The following is a 22,977-nucleotide window of genomic DNA, read 5'->3' as shown; positions in this document are numbered from 1 at the left end:
GGCTGGCGTTGGCGGGGTGACGGGTTTCTCGCTCAGAGGCAGGGAGCGACGGGGTGACAGCGCTCGGCATCGGTGACTGTGCTCTCTGGAATCTGAGACACGTCCCCGGCCATACTTGTGGTCAGGAACCATCTTCGCGTTGCAGCGATACAAACCACATTCACAGTGGCAGCAGTGTCGCTCGAGCGCGCCTCTGACGCCAAGGACCGGCGTGACCCGACCCCACACACGGGACAGGCAGCTGCCCGTTTCCAAGGACCTCCAGAAGGTCCCCTTGTTGGGACTTGTTTCCTCCTCCCTCGCAGAGGTGGGCCTCTTCAAAATGGCACCCCCTGACTTCACGGCCAGACCCTGCCAAGGGATGGAAGCTTTCCAGATGCTGCAGAGGCTCCAGACGGCGGGTTGGAGGGAACTCGCGTTTGCAAACATGGGGCCAAGCCAAGAAGTTTCAAGGTAGCTCCAAGCGTCATGCCAGGGAGTGGGTCTGGAGCTCAGGTTTGGTCTGGGGCCACCTCTGCTGGTTTGGGAGTGAATCAAAACGTGTCTCACACATCTGGGGAGCAGCTCTTGCCTGAGGGGATCCCACAGTTCTGTCCAACTCCATGCGAGCTGCCATAAAGAACAGCAAACCGGCAGCTTTAGGTACCTAACAGGCGGTTTCGGGGGACAGCCACCCAGCAGAGTTTTAGCAGTGATCTGTTCAATACCCGCTACTTTTGTGTCCTGGTAAAGCTAAACTCTGGCCTCGGTGACTCAGTTGCCACAGGACAGCGCAAGGTTGGAGCCCTGGTTCCCAACACCTAATCCTGCAGCTCGAGGCTGCACGTAGCACATCTCTATGCTTTTGCTAGATCTCCAGCCCCGCCGGGGCAGGACACGGCCGCTCTTTACCAGCACAGTCAGGGCCTTCTCCAAAACATCCGCGCTTGGCGAGGGCTGCAAAGCCGGCTGTGCAGGAGGAGGCATTGCAGTTCTCCCTCTGCCAGGAACCAGCTGGAGAGAGCAACAATATTCAGCAGCGAGTCCCAACGCGCAGCTCCCGGGGGACGTGCCGCCCTCGCACAGAGTACGAGTGCCACCTACAGGGGGGCTCCGTGCCCTGGCCTGGGCACCCCCAAACCATCCGTCTGCTCTCTGCCCTTCTGTTAATTAGTCTCAAGTCCCTAAGGCCATGCTGGCCTCACGTCTCGGTTTAGCCAGGCCAGTGGGGCTAACCGTGGCGCCGAGGGCAACCCGCTGGGGGATTGCAGCCAGGGGTGATATTGCTGCCGTGCTCGATCGCTGCTGGAGCCGCTTCCCCGGTTGCTGACTTGTGTCCCCTTTCAGGCAGTGCTGCTGCCTGGGCCGCAGCGGCTCCATGGGCATCAGCCCACCTGCAGCTGGAACAGGGGGTGAAGCGAGGCCCACCTGTGACAGGGGACGGGCAGGTTATAAAGGTCAGGGCTCCCCCTTCCCTGCTCCCAGCCAGGTTGGGCTGTGTGTGGGTGACCACCCAGGGCCCAGCTCAGTGAGCCCTTGGGGAGGGGGGAGTCCATGAGGGATGGAATGGCCTCCACCTTGGGGACACTGTGGGGGAGCCGGCCTGGCTCAGCCGCCACGACGACAGATGGGGACAGGCGTGTGGTCTCCGCTGGCTCGGGGAGACCCTCAAACGGCACCGCGGGAGGGAGAGACCCCCGGGCCCCGGCGGCGGGCCAGCGGGGCGGCGGCCTGCGAGTCCCGAGGGGACGGACTACAGCCCCCAGCGTGCCCCGCGGCGGCGCGGGGCGGGCGCGGGGCATGCTGGGAGTTGTAGTCCTGCCGCTCGGCGGCGCGCAGGGCAGAGGCGGGCGGGCGCCTGGAGGACTACAACTCCCGTCGTGCCCCGCGCGCCGCCCGCCCGGACTGCGGTACCGGGGGCTGTGGTGGGCACCGGGCAGCTGCCGCCAGCTCCCCCCCGGCCCTCCCCGGCACCGGCCGCCGCGGGGAGCGGCGCCATGGGCGGGGAGGAGGAGATCGTGCGCATCGCCAGGCGGCTGGACAAAATGGTGGCCAAGAAGAGCGCGGTGAGTGGCGGCGGTCTGGCCCCCGCTGCCCGGTTGGGCTGAGGCTGGGGGGGCTCCCCCTTCCTCGGTTTCTGGTCTGGGCACCCGGGGCCTCCCTCTCCGCGGGGTCCCCCTCGGGTAGGACCCTCCTGCCCCTCTGTTGTGAGGGGGCCTCCCCCTTCCCCGGGGAGGGGGGGCCTCCCGCTCCCCCATTTTGGGTCCCTCCCACTCTATGCAGCCGTTATGGTGGTGGAGCAGAAGCTTGCCCCCCCACCCCCATCAAGGTGGGGTTCCCTCCCCAGACCTGGCTCGCAGGTCCCTCTCCCTTCCCCATCCGTTGCGGTGGTGTGGGATCCACCCCCTTCCATCCCACTGGCCGTTACTGGGGGGAGGGTTGGGGCTCCATGTTCCCCCCCTCCTCCCCACCTGCGCCCTCCGCCCCACGCCTCACCCACCCCCTGCCCCACAGCTCGGCGCCCTGGGGCTCACCCTGTGCGGCCTGCGGGGTTGTTCCCATCCTGGGGAGCATCCTCAGCCCCCCTCCCCTGCCCCCCTTGGGAGCCCTTTAGGGAGGGGGATCCTCACGCATCCCCCCGCCGCTGGCCTGGGGCTCTGTTTTGCCCCTAGAGCAAACCCAAACGCTTCTGTATTTACCTCCTGCATCCCCATCCCATGAAAGCACCACTTCTGCTCGCTCCTCCCCGTGTGGAGGGCTGGCCTTGCTGCTGTCTGCACCCTGGGGGTCTCGCAGGGTGGGTTGTAACCCGTGTGACTGTCATGGGGGGGGCAGTAGCAAGTATTTGCCTGCCTCGTGGGGTATGTCAGTTGGTGCTCGTATGAGTACACGCACCGTCACGCAAGTGCGAAGGCAGCGGGCTGGGTGACAAGGATTTGCGATGGAGGTAGGCTGCGTTTTTTGGGGTGGGGGAGAGGGCTTTTGGGGCCGGGGAGGATGCGGGGAGCGGGAGGTGATGGGCGAGGAGGAGAAGGGGTTCGGGAGTGTGGTGTTTGGGTGGTGGGATGCTGGGTGCAGTTGTCATGTGAACTTTTGGATGCTGTGGATAGGGGTGAGCACTGGCACTCTTGCAGCTGTTGTAACAACCCAGGAAAGCGTCTTTGGGCTAAACCGCAGCCTGTGATGTCTGTTCCCACTGACAGCAGGTTTTCAACGCCATTGTTGAAATAGGAAAGGAGCAACTTTGCAGAATTTGCTTCCAAGCTTCACTGAGAAAGAGGCAGCTTCTTAAATGAGCGGTATGCAATGTTTCCTCTTGGTTGGCATTTTGTGTGGTACTGAGCCATCCTGTGATTGTGTATTGGCTAATTTGTGAACTCTTCCTGCAGGATGGTTGCCTGGAGTACCTGTTTGTTGCTCTAGCTTTTTCGTGGATCCCCACTTACTGCCATTGTGCCAAGTGGCTCCGTTTCTGATAATGGAGACAGGAATCACACGGTCTTTTACTATGTTAAGGGCTGGATTTAATGGAGTCCGTTTTGCTGTTGGAGAAGCAGAAAGGTGTGAAACTGCCTGAGTGGGAAATCGCTCATTCTGGGTATGGTAATGCGTGGTTTATGCTGTTGTGAGTTGCTTGTGTGCACACTGAAAGCTTTGACTCTGCTTTGATTTGGCTTTCTCAGCATCTGTTCTGTAGGGCGGCACTGGCAGCTGGATTGTGTCCCGCGATGAATCGGAAACGGTCCTTCTGCGTAGGGAGGACGGGATGCGAGGACAGGGTCTGTCAGTGCAGGCTGCTTCGCTTCTCTACAATCGTAGGCTCTATAGGTCTTGTGCTGCAAATGGGCTTGGAGTGGTTGGTGTTTTAAATGAGCTGTTAAATGTGAACACTAGAAGGCCTTGTTTGATAGAAGGGGGATGGGAGGAAAGAGCCAGCTGAATGGAGAGGGACGTGCTCCAGGCTGTGTGCTGCTGGAGGGAGACTAGTGCTTCTCAATATGGGCACCTCAATACGAGAGAGATCTCGAGGTGCTGGAGCGAGTGCAGAGGAGGGCAACAAAGCTGGTGAAGGGCCTGGAGAATAAATCTTATGAGGAGCAATTGAAGGAGCTGGGACTGTTTAGTTTGAGGAAGAGGAGGCTGAGGGGAGACCTCATCACTCTCTACAACTACTCGAAAGGACATTGTAGAGAGGTTGGTGCTGGTCTCTTCTCACAGGTCATTAGCGATAGAACAAGAGGGAATGACTTCAAGCTGCAACAGGGTAGGTTTAGACTGGACATTAGGAAAAAATTCTTCACAGAGAGAATGGTCAGACACTGGAATAGGCTGCCCAGGGAGGTGGTGGAGTCACCATCCCTGGATGTGTTTCAGAGTCGTTTAGATGTGGTGTTGGGGGATATGGTGTAGGGGAGAACTTTGTAGAGTGGGGTTGATGGTTGGACTCGATAATCTCAAGGGTCTTTTCCAACCTAAATGTTTCTATGGTTCTATGATTCCGTCCATGCCATTTCTCTGAGTGACCACCAATTTTAGGTATTTACAGACTGCCTAGTTGTTTGGTTTTTTTATGGATCTGGGTTCTGGGATGCAGAGCTGATGCAAGGAAGCTTCATATAGTGAGTTTCCAGTGAACCGCTCTTCAGCTTCACTGCTTGATGGCGTTGCTCCTGGTATCAGCTCTTGTCCTGAGCACAATGGGGTATTAATACGAAAACTAGGAAACAGCTACGTGAAGTTTCATGCTGTAGAAAGAGGATACTTTTGGCTTTTGCTCTGGACAATTATTTTGAACTTTAGGTGTGTGACTGAAGTTCTTGCAGCTAAGCTAAATTGTTCTTGTGAACTAATATCAATAATCAGGGTCCCCAAAATTGTGAGTTCGATAGTAGGATTACTCCTGCAAGCCCAGTGGTGTGCCGAGGGGACAGTTGTGGTTCAGAGTGTATTTTTCAGGTGTTAAAAAATGTTAAGCTTGCCAGGTAAGGATAATGAGCTAATGCTGCAGTTGTACCATACACCAGCAAAGATCTGTGGCACTCCAGTACTCTTCTGTTTTGCCCATTCCAATATCTCAGGTGCCTCCACGTCATACGATCTACCAACTGTCCAGAACAGCAATCCCAGCAGTAATCGTACTGACGTTCTAGGGAAGGCTCGTTGGTGGTTTTTGCCTTTAAATTCAACTTTATGAATTTATTCCCAAGCTGTTGCATTTCTTTGCTAAAAGCTGAGGCACTCATTCTGTTTCACTTCTCTTCTCCAGGATGGTGCAATGGATTTACTGAAAGAACTGAAAAGTATGCCTATGACTTTGGACTTATTGCAGGTGAGTTGCACAGTTAGGGTGAAAAGCTGAAGTCTGCAACTGGATGGGTTCAAAATGTCTGAATAAACTTAATATATTGATTTCCTCTCACTTCTTGCCTCACTCAAAGCATCAAAATAAACTTGAAATCCAGAAAATAGTACTCAACCAGGGTTTTTGGACTGGCAATTAAATAGCTCTGGGCCACCATGTGCTGCCTGAAATTTGTGCGCAGCTGATGAGGCAAATGTGAGTAACTGCTCAAATCCTTTTTTAGGCTTCAAAAAGAGGAAAGACCAGATTAATGTAGCAAACACAAAGGGCAGTCATGGGAGAAGTTCTTTAAGTCTTTGTCATGGTGATATTCAGGACACAGGGGAGGTGTGAATGGAATTACAACTTAGAGATTAAGATATGCGTCTTGGATTTTTTTTTCACTCTGAGCTTGAGTGTCAGTTATAAGTGTGTGGAGAAGGTATTTGTGGGTGACTGCATGTCTGGATTCTGATTGGTTTGAGTAAACTGGAGAATGTCATTTCGCTCTTCCAAAGTTGTAAGGAGATAATAATTCTGCAAGTCCTTGAATACTTCATATCTTGCTCATTACTTTGACTTTGTTGTGCTTATTTCTGATTTCCAGTTAGTAACAAATAACGAATCTGTTCCTGAATGATTCATTTGAATGTTCACTTGCAGTCCACCCGCATCGGGATGTCAGTAAATGCACTGAGAAAGCAGAGCACAGACGAAGAAGTGATAGCGCTTGCCAAATCCCTCATCAAATCTTGGAAAAAACTTCTAGGTAAGAAAATCAGCATGTTCCTGTCAGATTCAACCTGTGAAGGAGCTGGCTTCAGCGAGAGGCTGGGTTTCTCAGGAGAGCTTATCTATTGATCTGAATAGAACATTCTAGCAAATCAGCTTTTACAATTGCACCCTCTGTCTTTCAAGTTTTGTCTCCTACCATGCATTCCTCTAGATTTAGCTCCTGTTTTTCAAGCTCATCCTTGAAAGAGCATTGTAAGCTTCAGGACTATTCTTAACGTGTACCTGTCCATATAATAATTAGCGGTGTTATTTGCAGAAATAATATCTACACTCTGAACCCTCCGCCCCCACTTGTGTTATGTGACATTAGTACAGCATGCGCTGTCAACCTTGTGCAACGGCTCGGAAAGAGAAGTGCTGGAATGCATTTTGGGTGATGAGTCGGAGAAGGACCTCAGTTTAACACCTTGTAGACAAATTTACACGGGCTGTTTCCTGCTGGGAAGACTTTCATGGTGATGAACACTGAGAAGCAGAAGCTTCTAATTCTGTCTGAGGAATTTTAATGCTGATATAGCACAAACTGATGTCAAATTAGGGATGACAAATATGGTCTTAGAGGTTACCTTTGTGATAAAAGAATGAGGCATCTGCAGCGCTGAGGTTGGAAGGGCAGCTCTGCCTGTGTCCTCCTGCGAGGAAGACTGCGTGTCTCCCACTCTGCTAGTGCAAAGTGCCCCAATGCAAAATTCAAACACTCCTTATTCTTTAAACAGATTTTTTTTTTTGGGCAGCTGTGTGTAAAAAGAACAAGAGCAGGTGGTGTTTGAGGCAAAGTGAACTGTGCGGCTGGCTCTAGTCTGCACCCCAGGGCTAAATGAGTGTTAGAAGCACTGTTTTCCTGCCCTGGCCGGCCTGTCACTTCCAAGTTAGGGTGGATGTGTATTGCCTAGGCTGAGACAGTTTACCTCTGTGTCAAACTTGTTCTACGGTGTGATGAAAGTCCTCTCCAGGGTTGTGCTATTGGCTTCCAACAGCACTTGGGAAACACTAGAAGTTGTATTCCCAGAAGGACTAGCCCGTACTGGCCCTTCGGGTGTTGTTGGCTGGAAATGCTGCTTTTAGTGGTGCTTTAGAGAACTTGATCTAACCTGTACCCGGCAGCCAGGGTGTCTCTGAAAGAAACTTTTGTGATGGGGCATGTCTTGTGAGGAAGTTTATCTCCTAGGCAGGGAGGGTGATTGCTCTTTAATGAGGAAAGCTTTGGTTTGAATTAGTTTCTACTTCGAGGTAAGGAAAAGGCCTGTTGGAAAGCATGGGAGGCCATAAAGGCGTTCTTTCTCCTGATTCCTTTTGGGCAATAATAACTTGCCTTAGGCCAATGCTGCGTAGCTTAAGACATTGATTATTGCGTGCAGGGTTGTAGCATAAAGACCAGTTCTGAACCCTTTAGCATCCATTTCTCTTCTTTTGAATATAGATGCTTCTGAGGAAAAAAGTGAAGAGAAAAAGAAAAGCCTGTCCTTGCCAACATCTTCCTCGAAGGAGACTGGTAACTCAAGAGACCAAAGGTAACTTCCCTTTGAGCAAAGATGATACTCTTACAGAATTTGAATTTTCTTAAGGCATCTGATATACATTTTTATTTTTAAGTGTCCGAGTTGGAAATTTTGCGTAGTCATATTCCTGGTCAGAAACACCAGAAGTGTAGGCTTCTTCAGAGGTGATCTGTGTGGGGTTTTTAATAAACTCTAGTGCAGAAATATACATCTACAAAATACGATGGCTTTAGTGAGTTTTTTGATTTTATTCACATCTTACTTCGTGCTTTTCTACTCTTGGTTATGTGTTGATTTTTCTATTAGTAAAACATTCATCTTTTTGTGTGTGTTGCATTTTTATATGATTTTTTGCTTATTTCTAACTTTGAACTCCTTAGAATGAAGATTATTTTTGGCCTTTGCAATCTCAGGTGATGGATGGGATTGATTCATACATCACTACAGTAAAACTTCCATTTCTTTGTCCTTGACAAGTCCTGGCAGAAGTCCTCTTTTTCCCTCTGGACTGATGTCCACCCATCTGGCAGGTCTGCTGCACGCTTGCTTCTTGCCAGGCCTTGAACGGTCCTCTTTCCACTGTCTGCGGCTGCGCTTGCCAAGCCGTGGAGTGGAGGCGGTGATCAAAGGGGAGGGGGCAAACGCGATTTAAAGCTTTGTTCCAGAGGCGAGAGACTTCTCTCAGCCTCACATCCCAGGAGGGTTTGTGCTTCATAGGTTTGACCCTCAAGTGATTTAGCCAATTTCCCAAGTTTGCCAGAAGATTTAGAGTATTAAGGCTATAGTCCTGCTGGCTTGCAGGCTCTTCCATGATTGCAGTGTGTCTCTGGTCACTTTTTTGTCACACTCCACTTTGCTTTTCCTTTTTTGTTCAGATCTCTCACGCTTTGGTGTGAGCCTTTGCAGTTCTACACAAAGCTGCTGCTGATGCTGAGCTACATAACTTTGACAGGCATCTTTGATTGTATGTTACTTCCATAAAATATGAAAAAGAACTGGAAGTAGTATTGAGGAGACTTCACAGCCAGAATTGAATTTTGTTGTGCAACATGGGAGCTTGGGCTGTCTAGATTTGTGTGTATGACACATCCCGTGGCGGTCTGGTGTGTGACAGTGGTACAGGATAAAAGCAGTAGGATGGAGTCTCCCCTGTGCTGTTTCCTTTTGCCCTGCTGAGGAGAGCTGAGGGTTGGAAGCCAAAGAGCAGTCAGTGATAGGAGAAGGGATTGCTTTGTAAGCTGAGAGTTGATCTGAGCAGTATCACCATCCTTGTGATGCAAATACCTTCTCTTCATGGTCCTTACACTCTAAAGTGCAGACTGGTGCTGCCTTCCCCAGGGTGTGGACACGGGGAGGATCAGTTGTAGGGCTGATGAGGGTAGGAACTGAATCAGTCATGTTAAAGATGTCCCTGCTTACTGCAGGAAGGTTGGACTAGATGACCTTTAGAGGTCCCTTCCAACCCAACACATTCTGTGATTCTATGGACAAGAGCCTTTGCGTGTGCCCTTACTGGTAAGGGGAGGCAGACTTCCCTCCAGGGTCAGGGCAGAAGCCTGTGTGGAGGTACTTGTTGGCTGTTCCTGGTGGGGAAAGAAGACACGTGTTACTGACTCTAGGAAGTAGTATTGCGGTTCAAAGAAAAAGGGAAGCTTCTGTTTTAACCTTTGGAAAATTGACCTTGGGGAATGTGGAGCCTGGAGGGAAGGAAGTGTGGGGTATTCCCTGGGCACAGTGGCAGTAGATACTTCAAGAACAAAACTAGCTGGTCCTGCTACGACATCTTGTTTGAAGGCTGAGGCTTGTAGTGGTTTCACTTGGAATAGGATCCTGGCTGTAGGTAGACAGGCAACACCTCATTGTCTCCTTGCTTTTGGACAGTTATCAGGGGGTATGTAGAGTGGAGCTTTCTGGCTTGGGCTGCTAACCCTCCCCTGTGCTTTGAGGATGTGCTGCAGCTACTGCAGGTTTGGTTTTTTCCCTTGTTGCTCTCGCTGTGTATTCAGCCTCCATCTTCTGAATGGCAAAGCATCCCCTTGGTTGTGCAGGATAAACAGAAGCAAATGGATTAAATCGCCTAGCATAGACAGGCAGAGGTGGTTAGCTGCTGGTGTCAGTCTGTTGAGCCAGGCTCTCTACAGAGACAAGAATGCTTATTCTCCAGTGCTGCAAAATAAACTACTAATCTTGCCTTGACAAAAAAAAAATATAATTTATTAGCAGCAAAGAGTCTTTGTTCTTCGACGCACGGGCTGTGATGAAGGGAGTCTGACTAGCTGCTCAGTGTGCGATAGCTGGTTCAGATGAGGCTGCTCTCAAGACACCAGAGAGATCAGCTTGTATTCAGATATTTCAGCCACTTAGTCTGATAGGTTTTGGCTAGGCCTTCCTCTTCTGTCAGGGAGAAATACTTGAATAGCTCTTGGCCTGAAACGTCTTGCTTTCTGGAACACAGATGTAGAAATCCCTCTGTAGTGACTAGAGAGCGAGCACTGCGAGACCTGAAGGCTCCGAGCCAGCCAGCGTGGAGCTGGCACCTGTGTAGTTACACACTGCATTACTGTAATCCAAAGCATATTCTGTTGTGCTGTAGTATTTTAGACCATTAGTGTAGTACATTTTAATGGGCTATGTCTAATGTTTCTCTGTCTCTGGCAGCATGAGCTTTTTCTTTTCCAGGATACTCTAAACTGCCTTTATTAGGAGGTTTTGGATCTGTGGCCTGAATTCAGCTCTTCCGTGGGATTTTCTTCCAGTGCAACCCTGAGTTCTGCTTGCAGTCCCTGGCTGTTGCTTTGCCACCATTTTGTTCCAGTGTAGCCTTTTTCACGTATAAACTTTTGCTGCCTGGATAGATTTACAAGCTCTTTCTCCTGTTGAACAGGAACAGTGTGAACCACAAGGATTTCCTGAAGTAAGCCTTCTAGGTGTGTTTGAGGCCTATTTCCCAGCTGTTCTAATTAGAAACTCACTTCTAAAGCTTAATAAATAACTTTCTGTACAGGTTTTGGAATGGCTGAGAAGTCTGTTTCATCTAATTTGTGAGCGATCAGTTGTCATCTCAGGGCATGTATGACATGTATGTGTATGTGGGCGAATATGTCTTTACTCATCAGCTAACAGAAGTGGGATAACCATGCATCTTGTCTAACTTTTCTTCCACCTCTGGCAAATAAACATACAAATATTTAAGTCAATGGCATTTGTAGATAGAACCTTCCAGAAAATGAAGCGTTACCTGTGCAAATATTAGTTTAAAGAGCTGATGTTAAGCATTGAATGTGACGGTCAGTGTTGAGGGTTCACACGCAGTGCTTTGCTCTGGGAGACCTTAGTGTCACTGTTGCTTGCAAAATGAGATAAAAGTTAAAGCGGGAAGAGCTCTCAGGGAAGCTTCTCCTGCCACCCCTTCCCAGGACAGCACAACCTCTGCCCAGGCTCTCCCTGACAGGCCTTTCTCTAAGCTCTTTTTTGACAACACCAAAAAACCGCAGGGTAAGACATTTCCACAGCTGCCCTTGGCAGCATCTTCTAATTCATAACTCACCTTTACAGTTTGAAACTTGCTCTCAGTCAAAACCTGTCTTGCTAAGACCATTTCTTCATGCTTTTGTCCTTTAGGAAGTATGGAGGATGTTTCCCACTGTCCTCCTTTGTAACAAGTTTTGCAGTATTTCAGGACTCGTCTCCTCTAAGCCTTCCCTGCTGCAAACCACTCCCAATTCCTTCAGTCTTTCCTTTTGTTGTAGGTACGTTTTCTAGGCTTTTTGCCTTTGTCCTTTGGGAAGTCTCATTTTTCCAAAAGGTTTTATGCAACATGATCAGCTGTGATTTTTTTTTTTAAATGAGTTATTCCTGTGTTGTGTATGCTTTGCTACGTACACCCCCGTGTGCGCTGCCCGGAATCTGTGCATAGCTGCTTAAGCACAAAAGTACCTGATGGTGATTTGTACATCCCAGATGGGAGAAGGTCATCTCGTTGTTTATTTGCAAGCTAAATTCTTTCTTTTTGTAATATGTGCAATGTAAATCCTATTGAATGTTTTGAGCTGCTTGGACACAAATCTATTCCTTAATAGCCTCCTGTAGCACTGACCAGTAAAACTAGCTGCTAAAGAGTGTTTTTATTCAGCTACTGGTCAAAGAGAAACACCGTAAGCTCACAATATAATCTCTCTCGTAGAGTGCATGTATTTTATCTGAGCAAGAAATTAATCGGCTGCTGCAGTTTGAGCCGAACAATTTTGAAGGTGCATTGGTGGGTGCTTCTTAAAAGGGCCGGGGGAGATTTTGAACTGTGGAAATCCGGTAGCCCTAATGGCGATCTACAGGCTTTGAGGCACTGAAGAGCCAGACTGGATTTGAACTTAGCAGCAGCAGGGTCTCCCAGGATAAGCCCCCGAAGTTGTCTGGCTCAGTTTGTACAGCAGCAGATTCGGAAGGTTTTCAGCTTAGCGCTGTTTTTCTGTGGGCTGACTAATCCCTTCCAGGACAGTGTAGTGGAAGTGCCTGTTCATAACAGATTTATTTTTGATGGCAAAGAACTGGCAGTAGTGACCCAGCTTAAAAGCAATTGTCAAGCCACTTGGATCTTAAAGGAGATGTAGCCAGTGTAGCATGGGTGAAATATCAGGGTTTCTTCATTATTTTTTTTTCCTTGGTCTCTTACTGCATTCATTTTACCAGGCATTGGCCATAAATACAGTGCATTTTATGGCCCAAACACCAAAGTCAGAGCAATCTCTGCTGAAAAATTTGCTGTTCTGCTGCCTAGATTTAAGGAAAGGGGTGGAAAAAAAAAGCTCTATAAAATCATCTGGGAATCATAATAGCCCAAATCTTTTACCGGCAGTTTTTGCAGGGCTAGCTCTATGCGCAGATGTTAGGCTTTGTGGGCAAGATGTCTTCAATGCCGTGGGTGTACACCCAGCTGAGCTGCTCAGTGAGGTTCCCCCTGTGGCACGCAGACCCCGCAGCGGTGTGTGATTCTTCACCTTGGGTCTCTGCAGCCAGCTCCCCTCGCAGGTGACCCGACTGAGGCAGCCACAGCAGGCAGGTGTTTGCATTCCCTTGCCTGTGCCTGTGATTGATTGCAGGTGGAAATGAAGTTATTTTTGTGAGTGAAGCAGTATTTATTAGTCCTCTGGCAGCCTGGCACCTGTGTGAGCCATGTGTGGCTGCATAGGGGTGATCTGTGAGATGAATAATCAGAGAGTCTTGTCCAGATTACAAGAAAAAGGAAGATCCTCTCAGGTGTTATGCTTTGTTGTTGGGGTTTTTGTAATATCAGAGCTGAAAGAGCCATTTTCTTTCTTTTTCTTAGCACGGCAGTGCCTTCTTCTGAAGGGGCTAGTGTAGGCTCCTCTGATTTCTGCCCCAGAAGGCAGCGTGCTGCACTCCTTGTTGGCTACAGAGAGCTAGAGTGCTTTTTTGTTCTCTTTCCTGATGATGACATCTTGGATGAGAGATGAAGAACCAGCTCCAGCACCTGCTGAGATTGACCTTAGCGGTGGCTTCTGCTCCCTTTCTGCTGAGAGCGGTTATGGACTTTGCATCTGTAAAAGTACCAAGCATCTGTGTGCTGCGCTACGCTACCGGGCTGAGAGAGTGCTGATGGTCTTGGGAAGTCCTGAGTATATTTGAGTTACTGATGGTGTCCAACAGCTTCATAATATTTTCACTTAATGCCCGGTGGTGCAGCAGCTGTGATATGTGTTCGATAACAGAAGTTGCTTGGCAGGCCCGCTTCGTGGATTAACCCTCTGATTGCAGCCAGCAGAGTCTGCAGGAGAGCTCGTGTCTGGGTTGATGGTGTTGGTTGCTGTATTGCACTATATGCTGATTTGGGGCATGTGTCTTTGCACTGTTTTCCTCTGACTGGTTTTGTATTATGATTAACAGGATGCTTGGCCACATACCTGCTGATCCCTTCTCTGCTCTCAGTGACCCGAACTGAGACATTCTGACAGGTGAAGTTTCTCTTTTAGCTCCAACAAAAGGCAGGAGCCTCCGAAGACTCCGACCACTCCCAAAATCACCACCTTCCCTCCGGCGCCCGTCACCTGCGATGCAGTCCGCAACAAATGCAGAGAAATGCTGACAACAGCTCTACAGGCTGATGGTGAGCGCTGGGGGAAACACTCCATTGCCTGAAGGGCTGCACAGCTCCTGGTGTGTTCTGACAGAGACCTCTGCCTGTAGGTCAGCGCCAGTTCCTCTTGGACATGCTCTTCTGTAGGAGCCTTGTCAAGGGATTATTGCCATCGGCACGGTCTTGCCACTGGTCACCCCTTTATCAGACCAGGCGGTGTTGCAGTGTTTGTAGGCGCTTGCTATAAAGTGGCAATGTGTCAGGCAGTGGCTGTTAAGGACGTGGGGTCTTCTGCTCTGCAGCCTGTGGTGGTCTGGCCAGAAGTTTCATCTTCAGGTGTGCAGGTATTTGCTTCCCTTTCTAGGCCTCAGTCTTGTCTGATTGCTGGAAAACAAAGCTGTAATCTCTGCTTACCCTTAGGGCACAAAATGAAGCTGTAACTCAATACTTGGAATTTGTCGGTAGTGGGGCTTATGCCAGTTACCATCTGCTCCTACGCTCCCCTGCCTTTGCAGGCTGGAGCCCCTTAAATACCGTGGTCCTCTGGATCTGGGGTGGAATAGGTCTCTCTTGCACTCAGACTGTGCCATCTCAAATGAGAGGCAACTGCAGGTGCTCAGCATCTCTGAAAGTCAGATTTTAAACACCTCAAGCTGAGCACATGCTTGTGTCCAAGTTGCAGATCCCTTTGGAAAATTAGGGCCGAAGCACTGCAGAGTTTTTTATTAATTTGGAGCCAAGGAATGTAGACAGCAGATGGAGAAGTTCACAAAGTCTTTATTTCTAGCCTTTCTGTGTGTGCGCATGTGTTCATATATGCTGCATTAAATACTTTGTATAACTCTTAGAAAAAGCCTTTCCATATGAAGTCTGGGAAATAGTCCCCGTGAGTCTTTCGCAAAGCTTATCCCTGTTCCCTGCTCTATGGTGTTACCATACCCGGTGTCCAAACTCATAGCAGTTATGGCATTCTATATGATGCTGTTTAATGGGCAAAAAGAAGCATGTGAAATGAGAGGGGAGGGGAAGAGTCCTGAGCTGAGAAGAGAAATGAAGGCTTGACTGATGCCGTTGGGCCCTGCCAGACTGTTGGTCTGAGTAGAGCTGCTTCTCATTGACGTGGATATCTGATGAGACTCAATTCCTGCCTATGTATGTTTGATTTCAACTATGCCAAGAATATACTGGAAAACCGTGTGTTCTGAGGGCTAGGTTCATGTTAGCTTTGTCTAGTGCAGTCCATCTCCTAGAGAGGCAGAGGGTATAGACTGGTTGGATGGGTCTATTTTCATCACTGCCCTTTTCCAAAGGGTCCAAGGATAGCTAGAGCCAAGGCCAAGATGCCATTTGATGGAAAGAGCATGTAAATCAAAATAGCAAACTATCTAGATTTGTCTCTCAGAAATCCTGAGCCTGGGGACCCCTTGCCTGGTTAGAAGCTGTTGACCTCCTGTTTCTCCTGTCTTACAGACGACTATATTTCCATTGGCGCCGACTGTGAGCACATAGCAGCCCAGATTGAAGAATATATCCTTACTGTACGGGGCGTCCTCAAGGGCCTGCAGGCCATGAAATTAATGTGCTTGGAGGAAAAAAATGGGACAGTCTTTCTTTGTATGAATGTTCTGCTGCACCTCCTCTTGTCAGGGTTCTGGGTCTGGTTCCAGCTCTGCTCGGCTGAGTCCTGGGTCACTAAGGAACCGCCGGTGTGGTATTGGGAGCTCAGGGCACACCCCTTGCTGGTGTGATAGACACGGTTATTTCCTCCTTGTTCACGCCGTAATGGAGTGTAATGCCCAGTTTGTCCTTCCCGTCCAAATGCTATTTCCTGCGCTCATCTCTGCTTCCAAATACATGCAAATTCCTTGTGCCTCCCCGTTGAGGAGAGTGTGCTGATAAAGCCAAAAGCAATGGGAAGGGTGGCGCAATGAGGATCAAGCTTTATGTCCATTTGAGATAAGGCAGGAGTTTGCTTGGTTTGGGGGCTGTGGGGTTGGAGGTGCAGCTGGCCTCTTAGTGGAGGGTTTTGTGGCTACCCGGCTGAGAGAAAGAGCGGGTTGAAGAACCTGAACATAACAAAGTAAAGATTATTTCCAGCAGAGTGAAAAAGCCAGAAGTGAAAGCCCCTGGGCTCTGGGATTGTATGCGCCTGCTCTCAAATCCAGTGTTGACCTCCCAGAGCAGACACTGCCGTTGGGTCCCGGCACCCTCACCTGTGTCCTGGCAGCGGGTAACGCTCCCCGCTACTCACAAGCAGCGTAGAAAGTGGTTGGAGGGCTCTGGGTTGATTGCAAACTCCTTGACTGCCGTGTACGCATATACCAAGATGTCAAGAACACCGACATGAAATACAAAAACCGAGTGAGGAGCCGCATCTCGAATCTGAAGGACTCCAAAAATCCTGAGCTGAAAAAGAACGTGCTATGTGGGGTGATTACCCCCGAGCAGATCGCGGTGATGACCTCGGAGGTGAGGAAACCTGAGGAACCGGGTTTGCTTCTTACAGGGGATGTGTCCTGTGGTTCAGCTTGAAGCAAGGGGCTGGTCTGCTGCCACGGTCACAGGTTTCTCAGCAGCCGCTGCCACAGTGCACGGGGAGCGAGCTAGCAATGGGGTTTGCGATGTGGAGAGTAGTCTGTTGGGCCTTCAGATCATCATGGGGGCCTAGTTATGAACCAGAAACCAGGAATGAACTGCTTTCTGTAGTAATACCTGTCTGCTAGGCCACCCTGTTCTGTTAACTCTTTCCATTGTAGTGGGTGTGGTGGTAAAACTGGACAGATGTGACTTTATTGCTTTTTTTGGAAGGAAATGGCCAGTAACGAGCTGAAGGAGATCAGAAAAGCCATGACGAAAGAAGCAATCCGGGAGCATCAGATGGCCAAGACAGGAGGGACGCAGACCGACCTCTTCACCTGTGGGAAATGCAAGAAGAAGAACTGTACCTACACCCAGGTTAGTCTTCCTGCTCCTACAGCCTCCGCGCCATTGACCTCTGCAGAGGACACGATCTGCCATGGTCACGCGCTCGTACCGCTCTGTGACAGGCCCAAATTTTGCCACTGGTGGAGAGAACCTTTTTGTACACTCGAGGCACTCTAAAATGTGGTGATTTTGCACACATCTTTCCTTGGAGCTTGTGTAACTTTTTTGTGGGCCGTTTGTACAAGAGCAGGGGTTGTGCGGCACCGAGGAAGCTTTCGAGCAGCACATTGAAAGCAGGTGCTGGGAATGTGGGGATTCAGACAAGAAAGGAGTGGGTGGTGTAGAGAAGAGAGACTGCAGAAACCGAGGCAGGCACGTTGATGGTATTAAAAGTGCAAATTCAGAGTAGGTAAGCTGTGGCTGGACAAATCCCAACTTACTTAAAATCAATCAGCATGAAACAGGTGAAACATGAGGAATAAACGAAGCAGTGATGTGAGCAGGCAGAGGGGATTTTTCTTCTCAATGGACAGCTGCTGGAAGCCTTGCACATTACCAGTGCTTTTTAGTTCCCATGTTTGCACCAGGCATCTGGAGATAAATGTGCCTTTGCTGTGAGTCAGTGTTTTAGAATGTGCAGATACCCAAAAATGCAGCAGCAGCCACACAATTGCTACTGAGTGGGTGTGCACAAACTGCGTGTGCAAGTGCCGAGCGAAACTCCTGCATATGCCTGGATGGGACATGCAAATGCAGATGAGAGCCAGGCAGCTGACCAGGGATTTTCCTTTGGCTCAGCCGCAGTCTTGCATCCCGCAGGCTGGCTCGGGCGAGAGGCCTCGCTCCGCGAGTGCCTCCCAGTAAGTCAGCTGGAAGCACTGCCTGGGCTGTCTCACTGGCCTCGGTGGCACGTGGGTCCCTGTCTCCACCTGCAGTGGACTGGACTCCGACTGTCTGGAATTGGGGCAGGTGACGGCAGCGTCTTTGAAACAGAAATATCAGAGGGTTTTCTCCAGTTTTATTAGTTTTCCAGTGAAATCACTGTTTGGTGACTGAGACGTTGTGCCAAGTGGATGAACTGGCATTTATGAAAGCGCTCGAAGCCAGGCAGTAATGTCGTGTGAGAGTTACAGAATTTAGCTATCCAGCATGCTTGCAAAACATGCTTAATTTGCATCATGCAAATACTGTGACCTTGCACATTGGGTAATTACACATGTAGATCACCGTAATTACCCCTTGGCATAGTTCTGCTGCCTGACTTGCACAGGGAGTGCCAGTATTTTCAGCATAGATCTGCCTTGTGGTATTCAAATGCCATGAAAACCTGATATATTTTTTTTTTAGCAAAGTATGTGTTTCTGGCAAGAGCTGGTCAGAGGCAGCAGCCACATCTGGGTTAAATATCAGAGTTTCTTAATAGCTCAAATACAAAACAGACTGGAAATGTGCAGAACCTGGTAACCCAGAGCATGTTCCTGTGAGGCCGGGACATAGGACTGGACTGTAAAAGAGCATGGCTTGAGTGCTTTTTTATATGTCGCTGTGGAACACGTGCTTGATGGGCTGAGGGTTTTGTTTTCCTCACCGCCAGCTCTATCCCTTCCTGGGGGACAGCACGGGGAGGGACCGGCTGTGGGTATGTCCACCTCCAGAGCCACCCATAAGGTTTGGGCAGCAAAGGGGGTGAGGGGGGGAATCTGCTGCCCCAAAACATGTCATTCCAGGTAGTGTCAGGCTAGAAGAGGGGTTTTATATATATTTTTTATATATATATATATATATATATATATATATATATACACACACAGAGAGAGAGAGGTGTATATCTGCGTGTAAAGCAACCAGACTCATTTTACAGGGAAGCTCCTTTTGCTCGGTGTCTCATTGATTTCTGACAATGTGACCCCCAGCATGTGACTCCCTGGTGGCCAGAGGGACAAGGAGCTCCCCGTGAACCCCCACGGGGCTATGCGCGATGTGCTCGGCTCTCATTTCTCTCGTGTCCTCCCCCAGGTGCAGACGCGCAGCTCCGATGAGCCCATGACCACCTTCGTCGTGTGCAACGAGTGTGGGAATCGCTGGAAGGTAGCACACCAAGGATATTACTGGCACTGAGGGGTGTTAGGGTGCTGCACCCACGATGCTGCAGATGCTTAGCTGCTGCCCTCAGAGGGGCTTGCCAAACGCCGACTGGCTCTAGCAAGTGATCTTTCCTCCCAGCGCAGAGGGAAGAGCTCCTGGGTTCATCCCATCTCTGCAGACAAGCTGGGGTCGAGTCTCACTTTTGCATTCCCTGCCTCCCTCCTCACGTCCCCTCTTCTGCCATGACCAGCTTCACAGTGCTTTCCCTGCTCCCTCTGTCCCCCGGGAGATAGTGGTGATGACATTCAGGATTTTAAAACTGCTCTTTTATGCTGGGCACAGAGCTCGGGGGTGAGCAGAAATCTCCCGGTCAATGGCGAGCAGAAATGGCTACCAAGTGCCAAAGAGTCACAGCCGAGAGATTCCGATGGGAGCTCTGTTTGCCCCCTGCTCCAGGGGCTGAGCCCTGCCTCTGCAGAATCCCCAAGCCCTTGCCAGCTTCAGAAACAAGACCATCACCCGGATAACAGTCTTCTAGGCAGCACACGCATGACCCACAACTCCCCTTGGCAGTTCTAAACCTTCTAATTGGGGTTTAAACTCCCTTCTCTTGCAGTTCTGCTGATATGTGCCGTGTCCCGAGAGCGGCAGCCAAACGCAGATCAGACCGCAACCTCCATACGCCAGCACCCGCGGCCATTGTGTATTGTGTCCCAAGTGAGTTTGCATTGTCACGCGCTGAGCGAGCAGCGGCGGGGAGGCCTCTCCCTCTCCGCCTGGGCCTCGGTGGAGAGCCACAGCGGTGGGCTGACAGGTTGGCAGGAGAGCTCACTTAAACACACTTAGTCGTTATTTTCTCATCTAAGCAAGTATGGTCACTTTTTTTCTTTCAAAACTAATATTAAACATTTTTGTCAGTTTTCTGACTTTTATTTGAACTGTGTGCGTGCAGCGCTTTGCTTTTGCGGCATGGGAGCTTGACGGACGGAGAGTGTCCAGATGGAAGAGGACTGAACAGTGCCTGGACCACCAGAAAGCGAGAAGCCGCTTGTAGGTACCCCCTCGGTGCATGATGGCTTGTTCTTAGTCAACTCATGAAATCTAAAACACTGGGCTGGCTGGGTGGGCAGTACTGGTCTTCCTCACCTGCCTGAGGAGACCTGTTGATGGAACATGGCTTTTGGGGCCCAGATCAGATGCTGCTTTCCATCTTGACGGCATTGATTTGTTTTCGCAGGGGCGTGCGCCTTGTTGTCTCAGGCCTTTAAATGCCAACAGCACAGGCTGCTGCGAGATGAGAATGTGCCACCCAGGTTGTAAGAGGCTGAACGCAGGGTGACACCAGCCACAAAAACCCGACCCAAATGGTTGGTTTGGGGGAGCAGGGCAGGGAGGAAGGTGTCCTCGGCCCAGGCAAGGCTGATCTTGATACAGGGAGAAGCCATCAATAAAAGAGGTGGAGGGAATCCAGTGGGAGCATTAAAAGGGGGTCCCAGGTGCTTTCCTGCTTGTGTGTGCTCTGCTCGTAGCTTGGTGGCTGAAAGGCAGCTGGAATTTTCAGAGGGACATGCCAGAGAGGCTCAGGAGGAGGGGAAATGCTGCAAATACAGGAAACTTTCCAGAGGCTTGGACCTGGAAGAGGTAGGGATTACAGATATCAGTGGCAGCTGTTAGCATGTAGCTCCAGAAACAGATGAGGTTTGAAGTGAGCTCGGAGCTAGTGCTTGGAAGGGGCGAGATAAAGGAGCTAGTAGCAAAGAAAGCCTCAGTCGCCACCTCTGCAAACGTGACCCTGTGAGGGGGACCTGCAGGATCAGGCTCGTTCTGGGAGGCAGCTAGAACCTGGTGGAGAAATTCTGCCTGTCCTCGCAACAGCTTTCAGCCTGAGACTTAAAATCCCTCTTCTTTTCTTTTCCTAGCCTTTAACTGGGGTGGTGCGGCATTCGGGGGACCCCAGTAAGCCTCTGAGTTTGAGGCCGCTCGAGAGAAGTCCTCTGCACTGCAGCTCTTGCGCTGACAAGCAGCGCAGGAGCATTTGCAGTCACATCTATGGCATCGCTCCCCTGTTCCAGAGTGAAAAACAAGTATTTCCACTGGCTTTTCAGCATGCCAGACAGCAGACATTCAGCAGAGACCTTGGAGATGTTTAGAGAGGAGTAAGCAGCCACATGAAAGCAGCAGGGAACGTGCTCGCAGCCCCTCTGAGGGCTGTGCTCCTCCGGAGGCAGGGATCCCAACAGCATCCTTCGCTCAGGGCTTTCACTTTACGCGGTGCAGCCAAGTCTCCCAAGAAGGAAAAGATTCAAAGACGCTGACAACTCGTTTAAGCCTCACGAGTTTTGCGGCGAAGGGGATTATTCAAGCCAGGCTTGGGAGGGAAGAGTGAGTGTCCTCGCAGTCATGCTTAAAAGAAAAAAAAAAAAACAAAACCCTTCAGGATCTGGACCCCGAGCTGGCCGAGGCCCACCGCCTCGTGTGCTGTGAACAGGAGCCAGCTCAGTGCCAGCTGCTGTTGCCTTTCTTCTTCTGTAAGGAGGGTAACTGGGCTTGGGTACCGTTTGCTGACAATCCTGAATTTAGGAGAGTCCCGAGCAGGAGCAGCCCCTCAAACCATTGTCTGTGCCACTTCCCGGGGTAACGGCAAGGAAGAGCGAGTGAGGGGAATGCTGCTGGATAAAGAGGTGTCTTGGAGGCACAGATTCACTTACAAGGTGTGTAAAAAATGCTAGGATTAGGACTAAGAGTGCATTATTAGATGGCAGTGGGCTTCCCTGGGCTGAGGTGATGTGCAGAGAGGCTCTGACCCGCCTGTCTCGCTCCTCAACGGCTCCAGGGATGCTCAGCCCCAGCCCGTGGGACATTTCCTTTCCTCCCAGAGCAAAGCGAGCACCCACAACCGAAACCTCCCCGGTGCAGGGTGGGGATGCTGCGGGGCTGCGGTGGTGCAGGCTCCGCACTCGCGCAGGGGTTGGCGGGGGGGAAACCTGCCAACAACCACCAAATAATAACAATACCAGCATTCCTCAACAAATGACTATCTCTGGTCTCTCTCAAAACTACATTTTCTTGAACTGTATTTCCAGCGTGGCAAGCAAAACTAAATTTACTGACATGGATTTCCACACAGTTGTGCCACAACGAAGGAAACAACAAAAAAAAAGAAGCTGAGAGAAATTTTTGGGTTTTTTTTTTTCTTTTTGTTTAAAAAATATCTTCAATAAAAAGAACCAGTGCTCGCTCTTTTTCCTTTGAAAGGGAGGAAGAGAGAAGGGGAAGGGGGAGATAAATAGGAAACCAGGGGCTGCTCTGGGTGAGGAAAAGCAAAGATGAGCGTTGGTTTTTCTGCAGCAGGACCCCGGTGATGGCTTTGTTTGACTGTGGAGGACAGGAGCTGCTGGCGGAGATCACAGAATCATGGAATTGTCTAGGTTGGAAGGGACCTTTGAGATCATCAAGTCCAACCGTCCACCTAACACTGACAAAAGCCATCACTAAACCATGTCGCTAAGCACTTAAATCTGGGTGCTGGGGCTCCAGTAAACCATTCCTTGTGCCATACAAAACCACACCGATGTTATAGATCTTCCCTGCGATGTTTCCCAGCCCGCGTGGAGCCCTGCCTGCTCGGTGCCAAGCTGCTCCGGAGGGACCAGGGCAGACCCCTGGGTTTGTCCCCACTGGTGGGACTGGCATGGGCCAGCTGGGAGACTTCGCTTTTGGGGTCCTGGTGCCTGTGGGGTCTCTGCAGGAGGACAAATAATACCTGCACGGCTCAGACGTGTGTTTTCCCCTTCCTTCAGGTCCGTGAAGTGAGGATACAGGATGCTCTGGGTTTGAGGTGACAACCCCATGGTGTCCCAGGGCTGGAGCGGTGCGATGGGGACTGGTGGAAGAGGCAGCAGTCGGGTACCCCCTGCCCACCCTCCGAGCACATCCTCATGGCCCCACCGTCCCTTCTGGCCCCCCCACAGCCCCTCAGGCAGCTTTGGAGATGGGGGGGGCTGAGTCTCTGCTGGGGGCAGAGGGGTTGCCAGCCTTCTGCACCATCCAGCCCCAGCACTGTCCCCCCCGATCCGCTGGGAATACAAAGGGGGCTGCACCACTGCCCCCTCTGCCGCCCCCATGGGCCACTTCAAACAGACGGAGTGATGTAAACCTGACGAGTTTTTATATGTACAGAGACGCTTGTCAAACCCCCCCTCCCGCCCCTCGAGTCCCCCAGTAAAAGCCAACCAAAAAAAGCATTTAAAATAAAACGTTAG

The 22,977-nt window shown here is 50.4% G+C and overlaps 1 protein-coding gene across 6 annotated transcripts; it reads left to right on the top strand.

Moving 5' to 3' along the window:
- The first annotated feature begins 1,822 nt into the window (after positions 1–1,822).
- On the top strand, positions 1,823–22,977 carry TCEA2 (transcription elongation factor A2). Of its 6 annotated transcripts, none has more exons than XR_012589598.1 (12): positions 1,823–2,045; positions 5,246–5,308; positions 5,984–6,089; positions 7,536–7,626; positions 13,602–13,735; positions 15,176–15,232; positions 16,020–16,174; positions 16,514–16,660; positions 18,647–18,718; positions 19,332–19,432; positions 19,668–19,765; positions 22,516–22,977. XR_012589598.1 is itself a non-coding variant. In XM_074604860.1 (12 exons), exons 4-12 carry the CDS (start codon positions 5,255–5,257, stop codon positions 19,338–19,340), a joined length of 825 nt encoding a protein of 274 aa, XP_074460961.1. In that variant the 5' UTR covers positions 1,878–2,045; positions 3,183–3,278; positions 3,369–3,577; positions 5,246–5,254; the 3' UTR covers positions 19,341–19,653. The 6 variants fall into 6 exon arrangements, 3 of the variants coding, with proteins under 3 accessions (XP_074460960.1, XP_074460959.1, XP_074460961.1); XM_074604860.1 differs by lacking the exons at positions 19,668–19,765; positions 22,516–22,977 and adding exons at positions 3,183–3,278; positions 3,369–3,577 and having other exon boundaries at positions 1,878–2,045; positions 19,332–19,653; XR_012589597.1 differs by lacking the exon at positions 22,516–22,977 and having other exon boundaries at positions 19,668–21,121.

The sequence above is a fragment of the Larus michahellis genome, chromosome 12 (genome assembly GCF_964199755.1).
Source record: "Larus michahellis chromosome 12, bLarMic1.1, whole genome shotgun sequence".
Taxonomy (NCBI): Eukaryota; Metazoa; Chordata; class Aves; order Charadriiformes; family Laridae; genus Larus; species Larus michahellis.
This window is presented reverse-complemented; position numbering and strand designations above follow the sequence as displayed.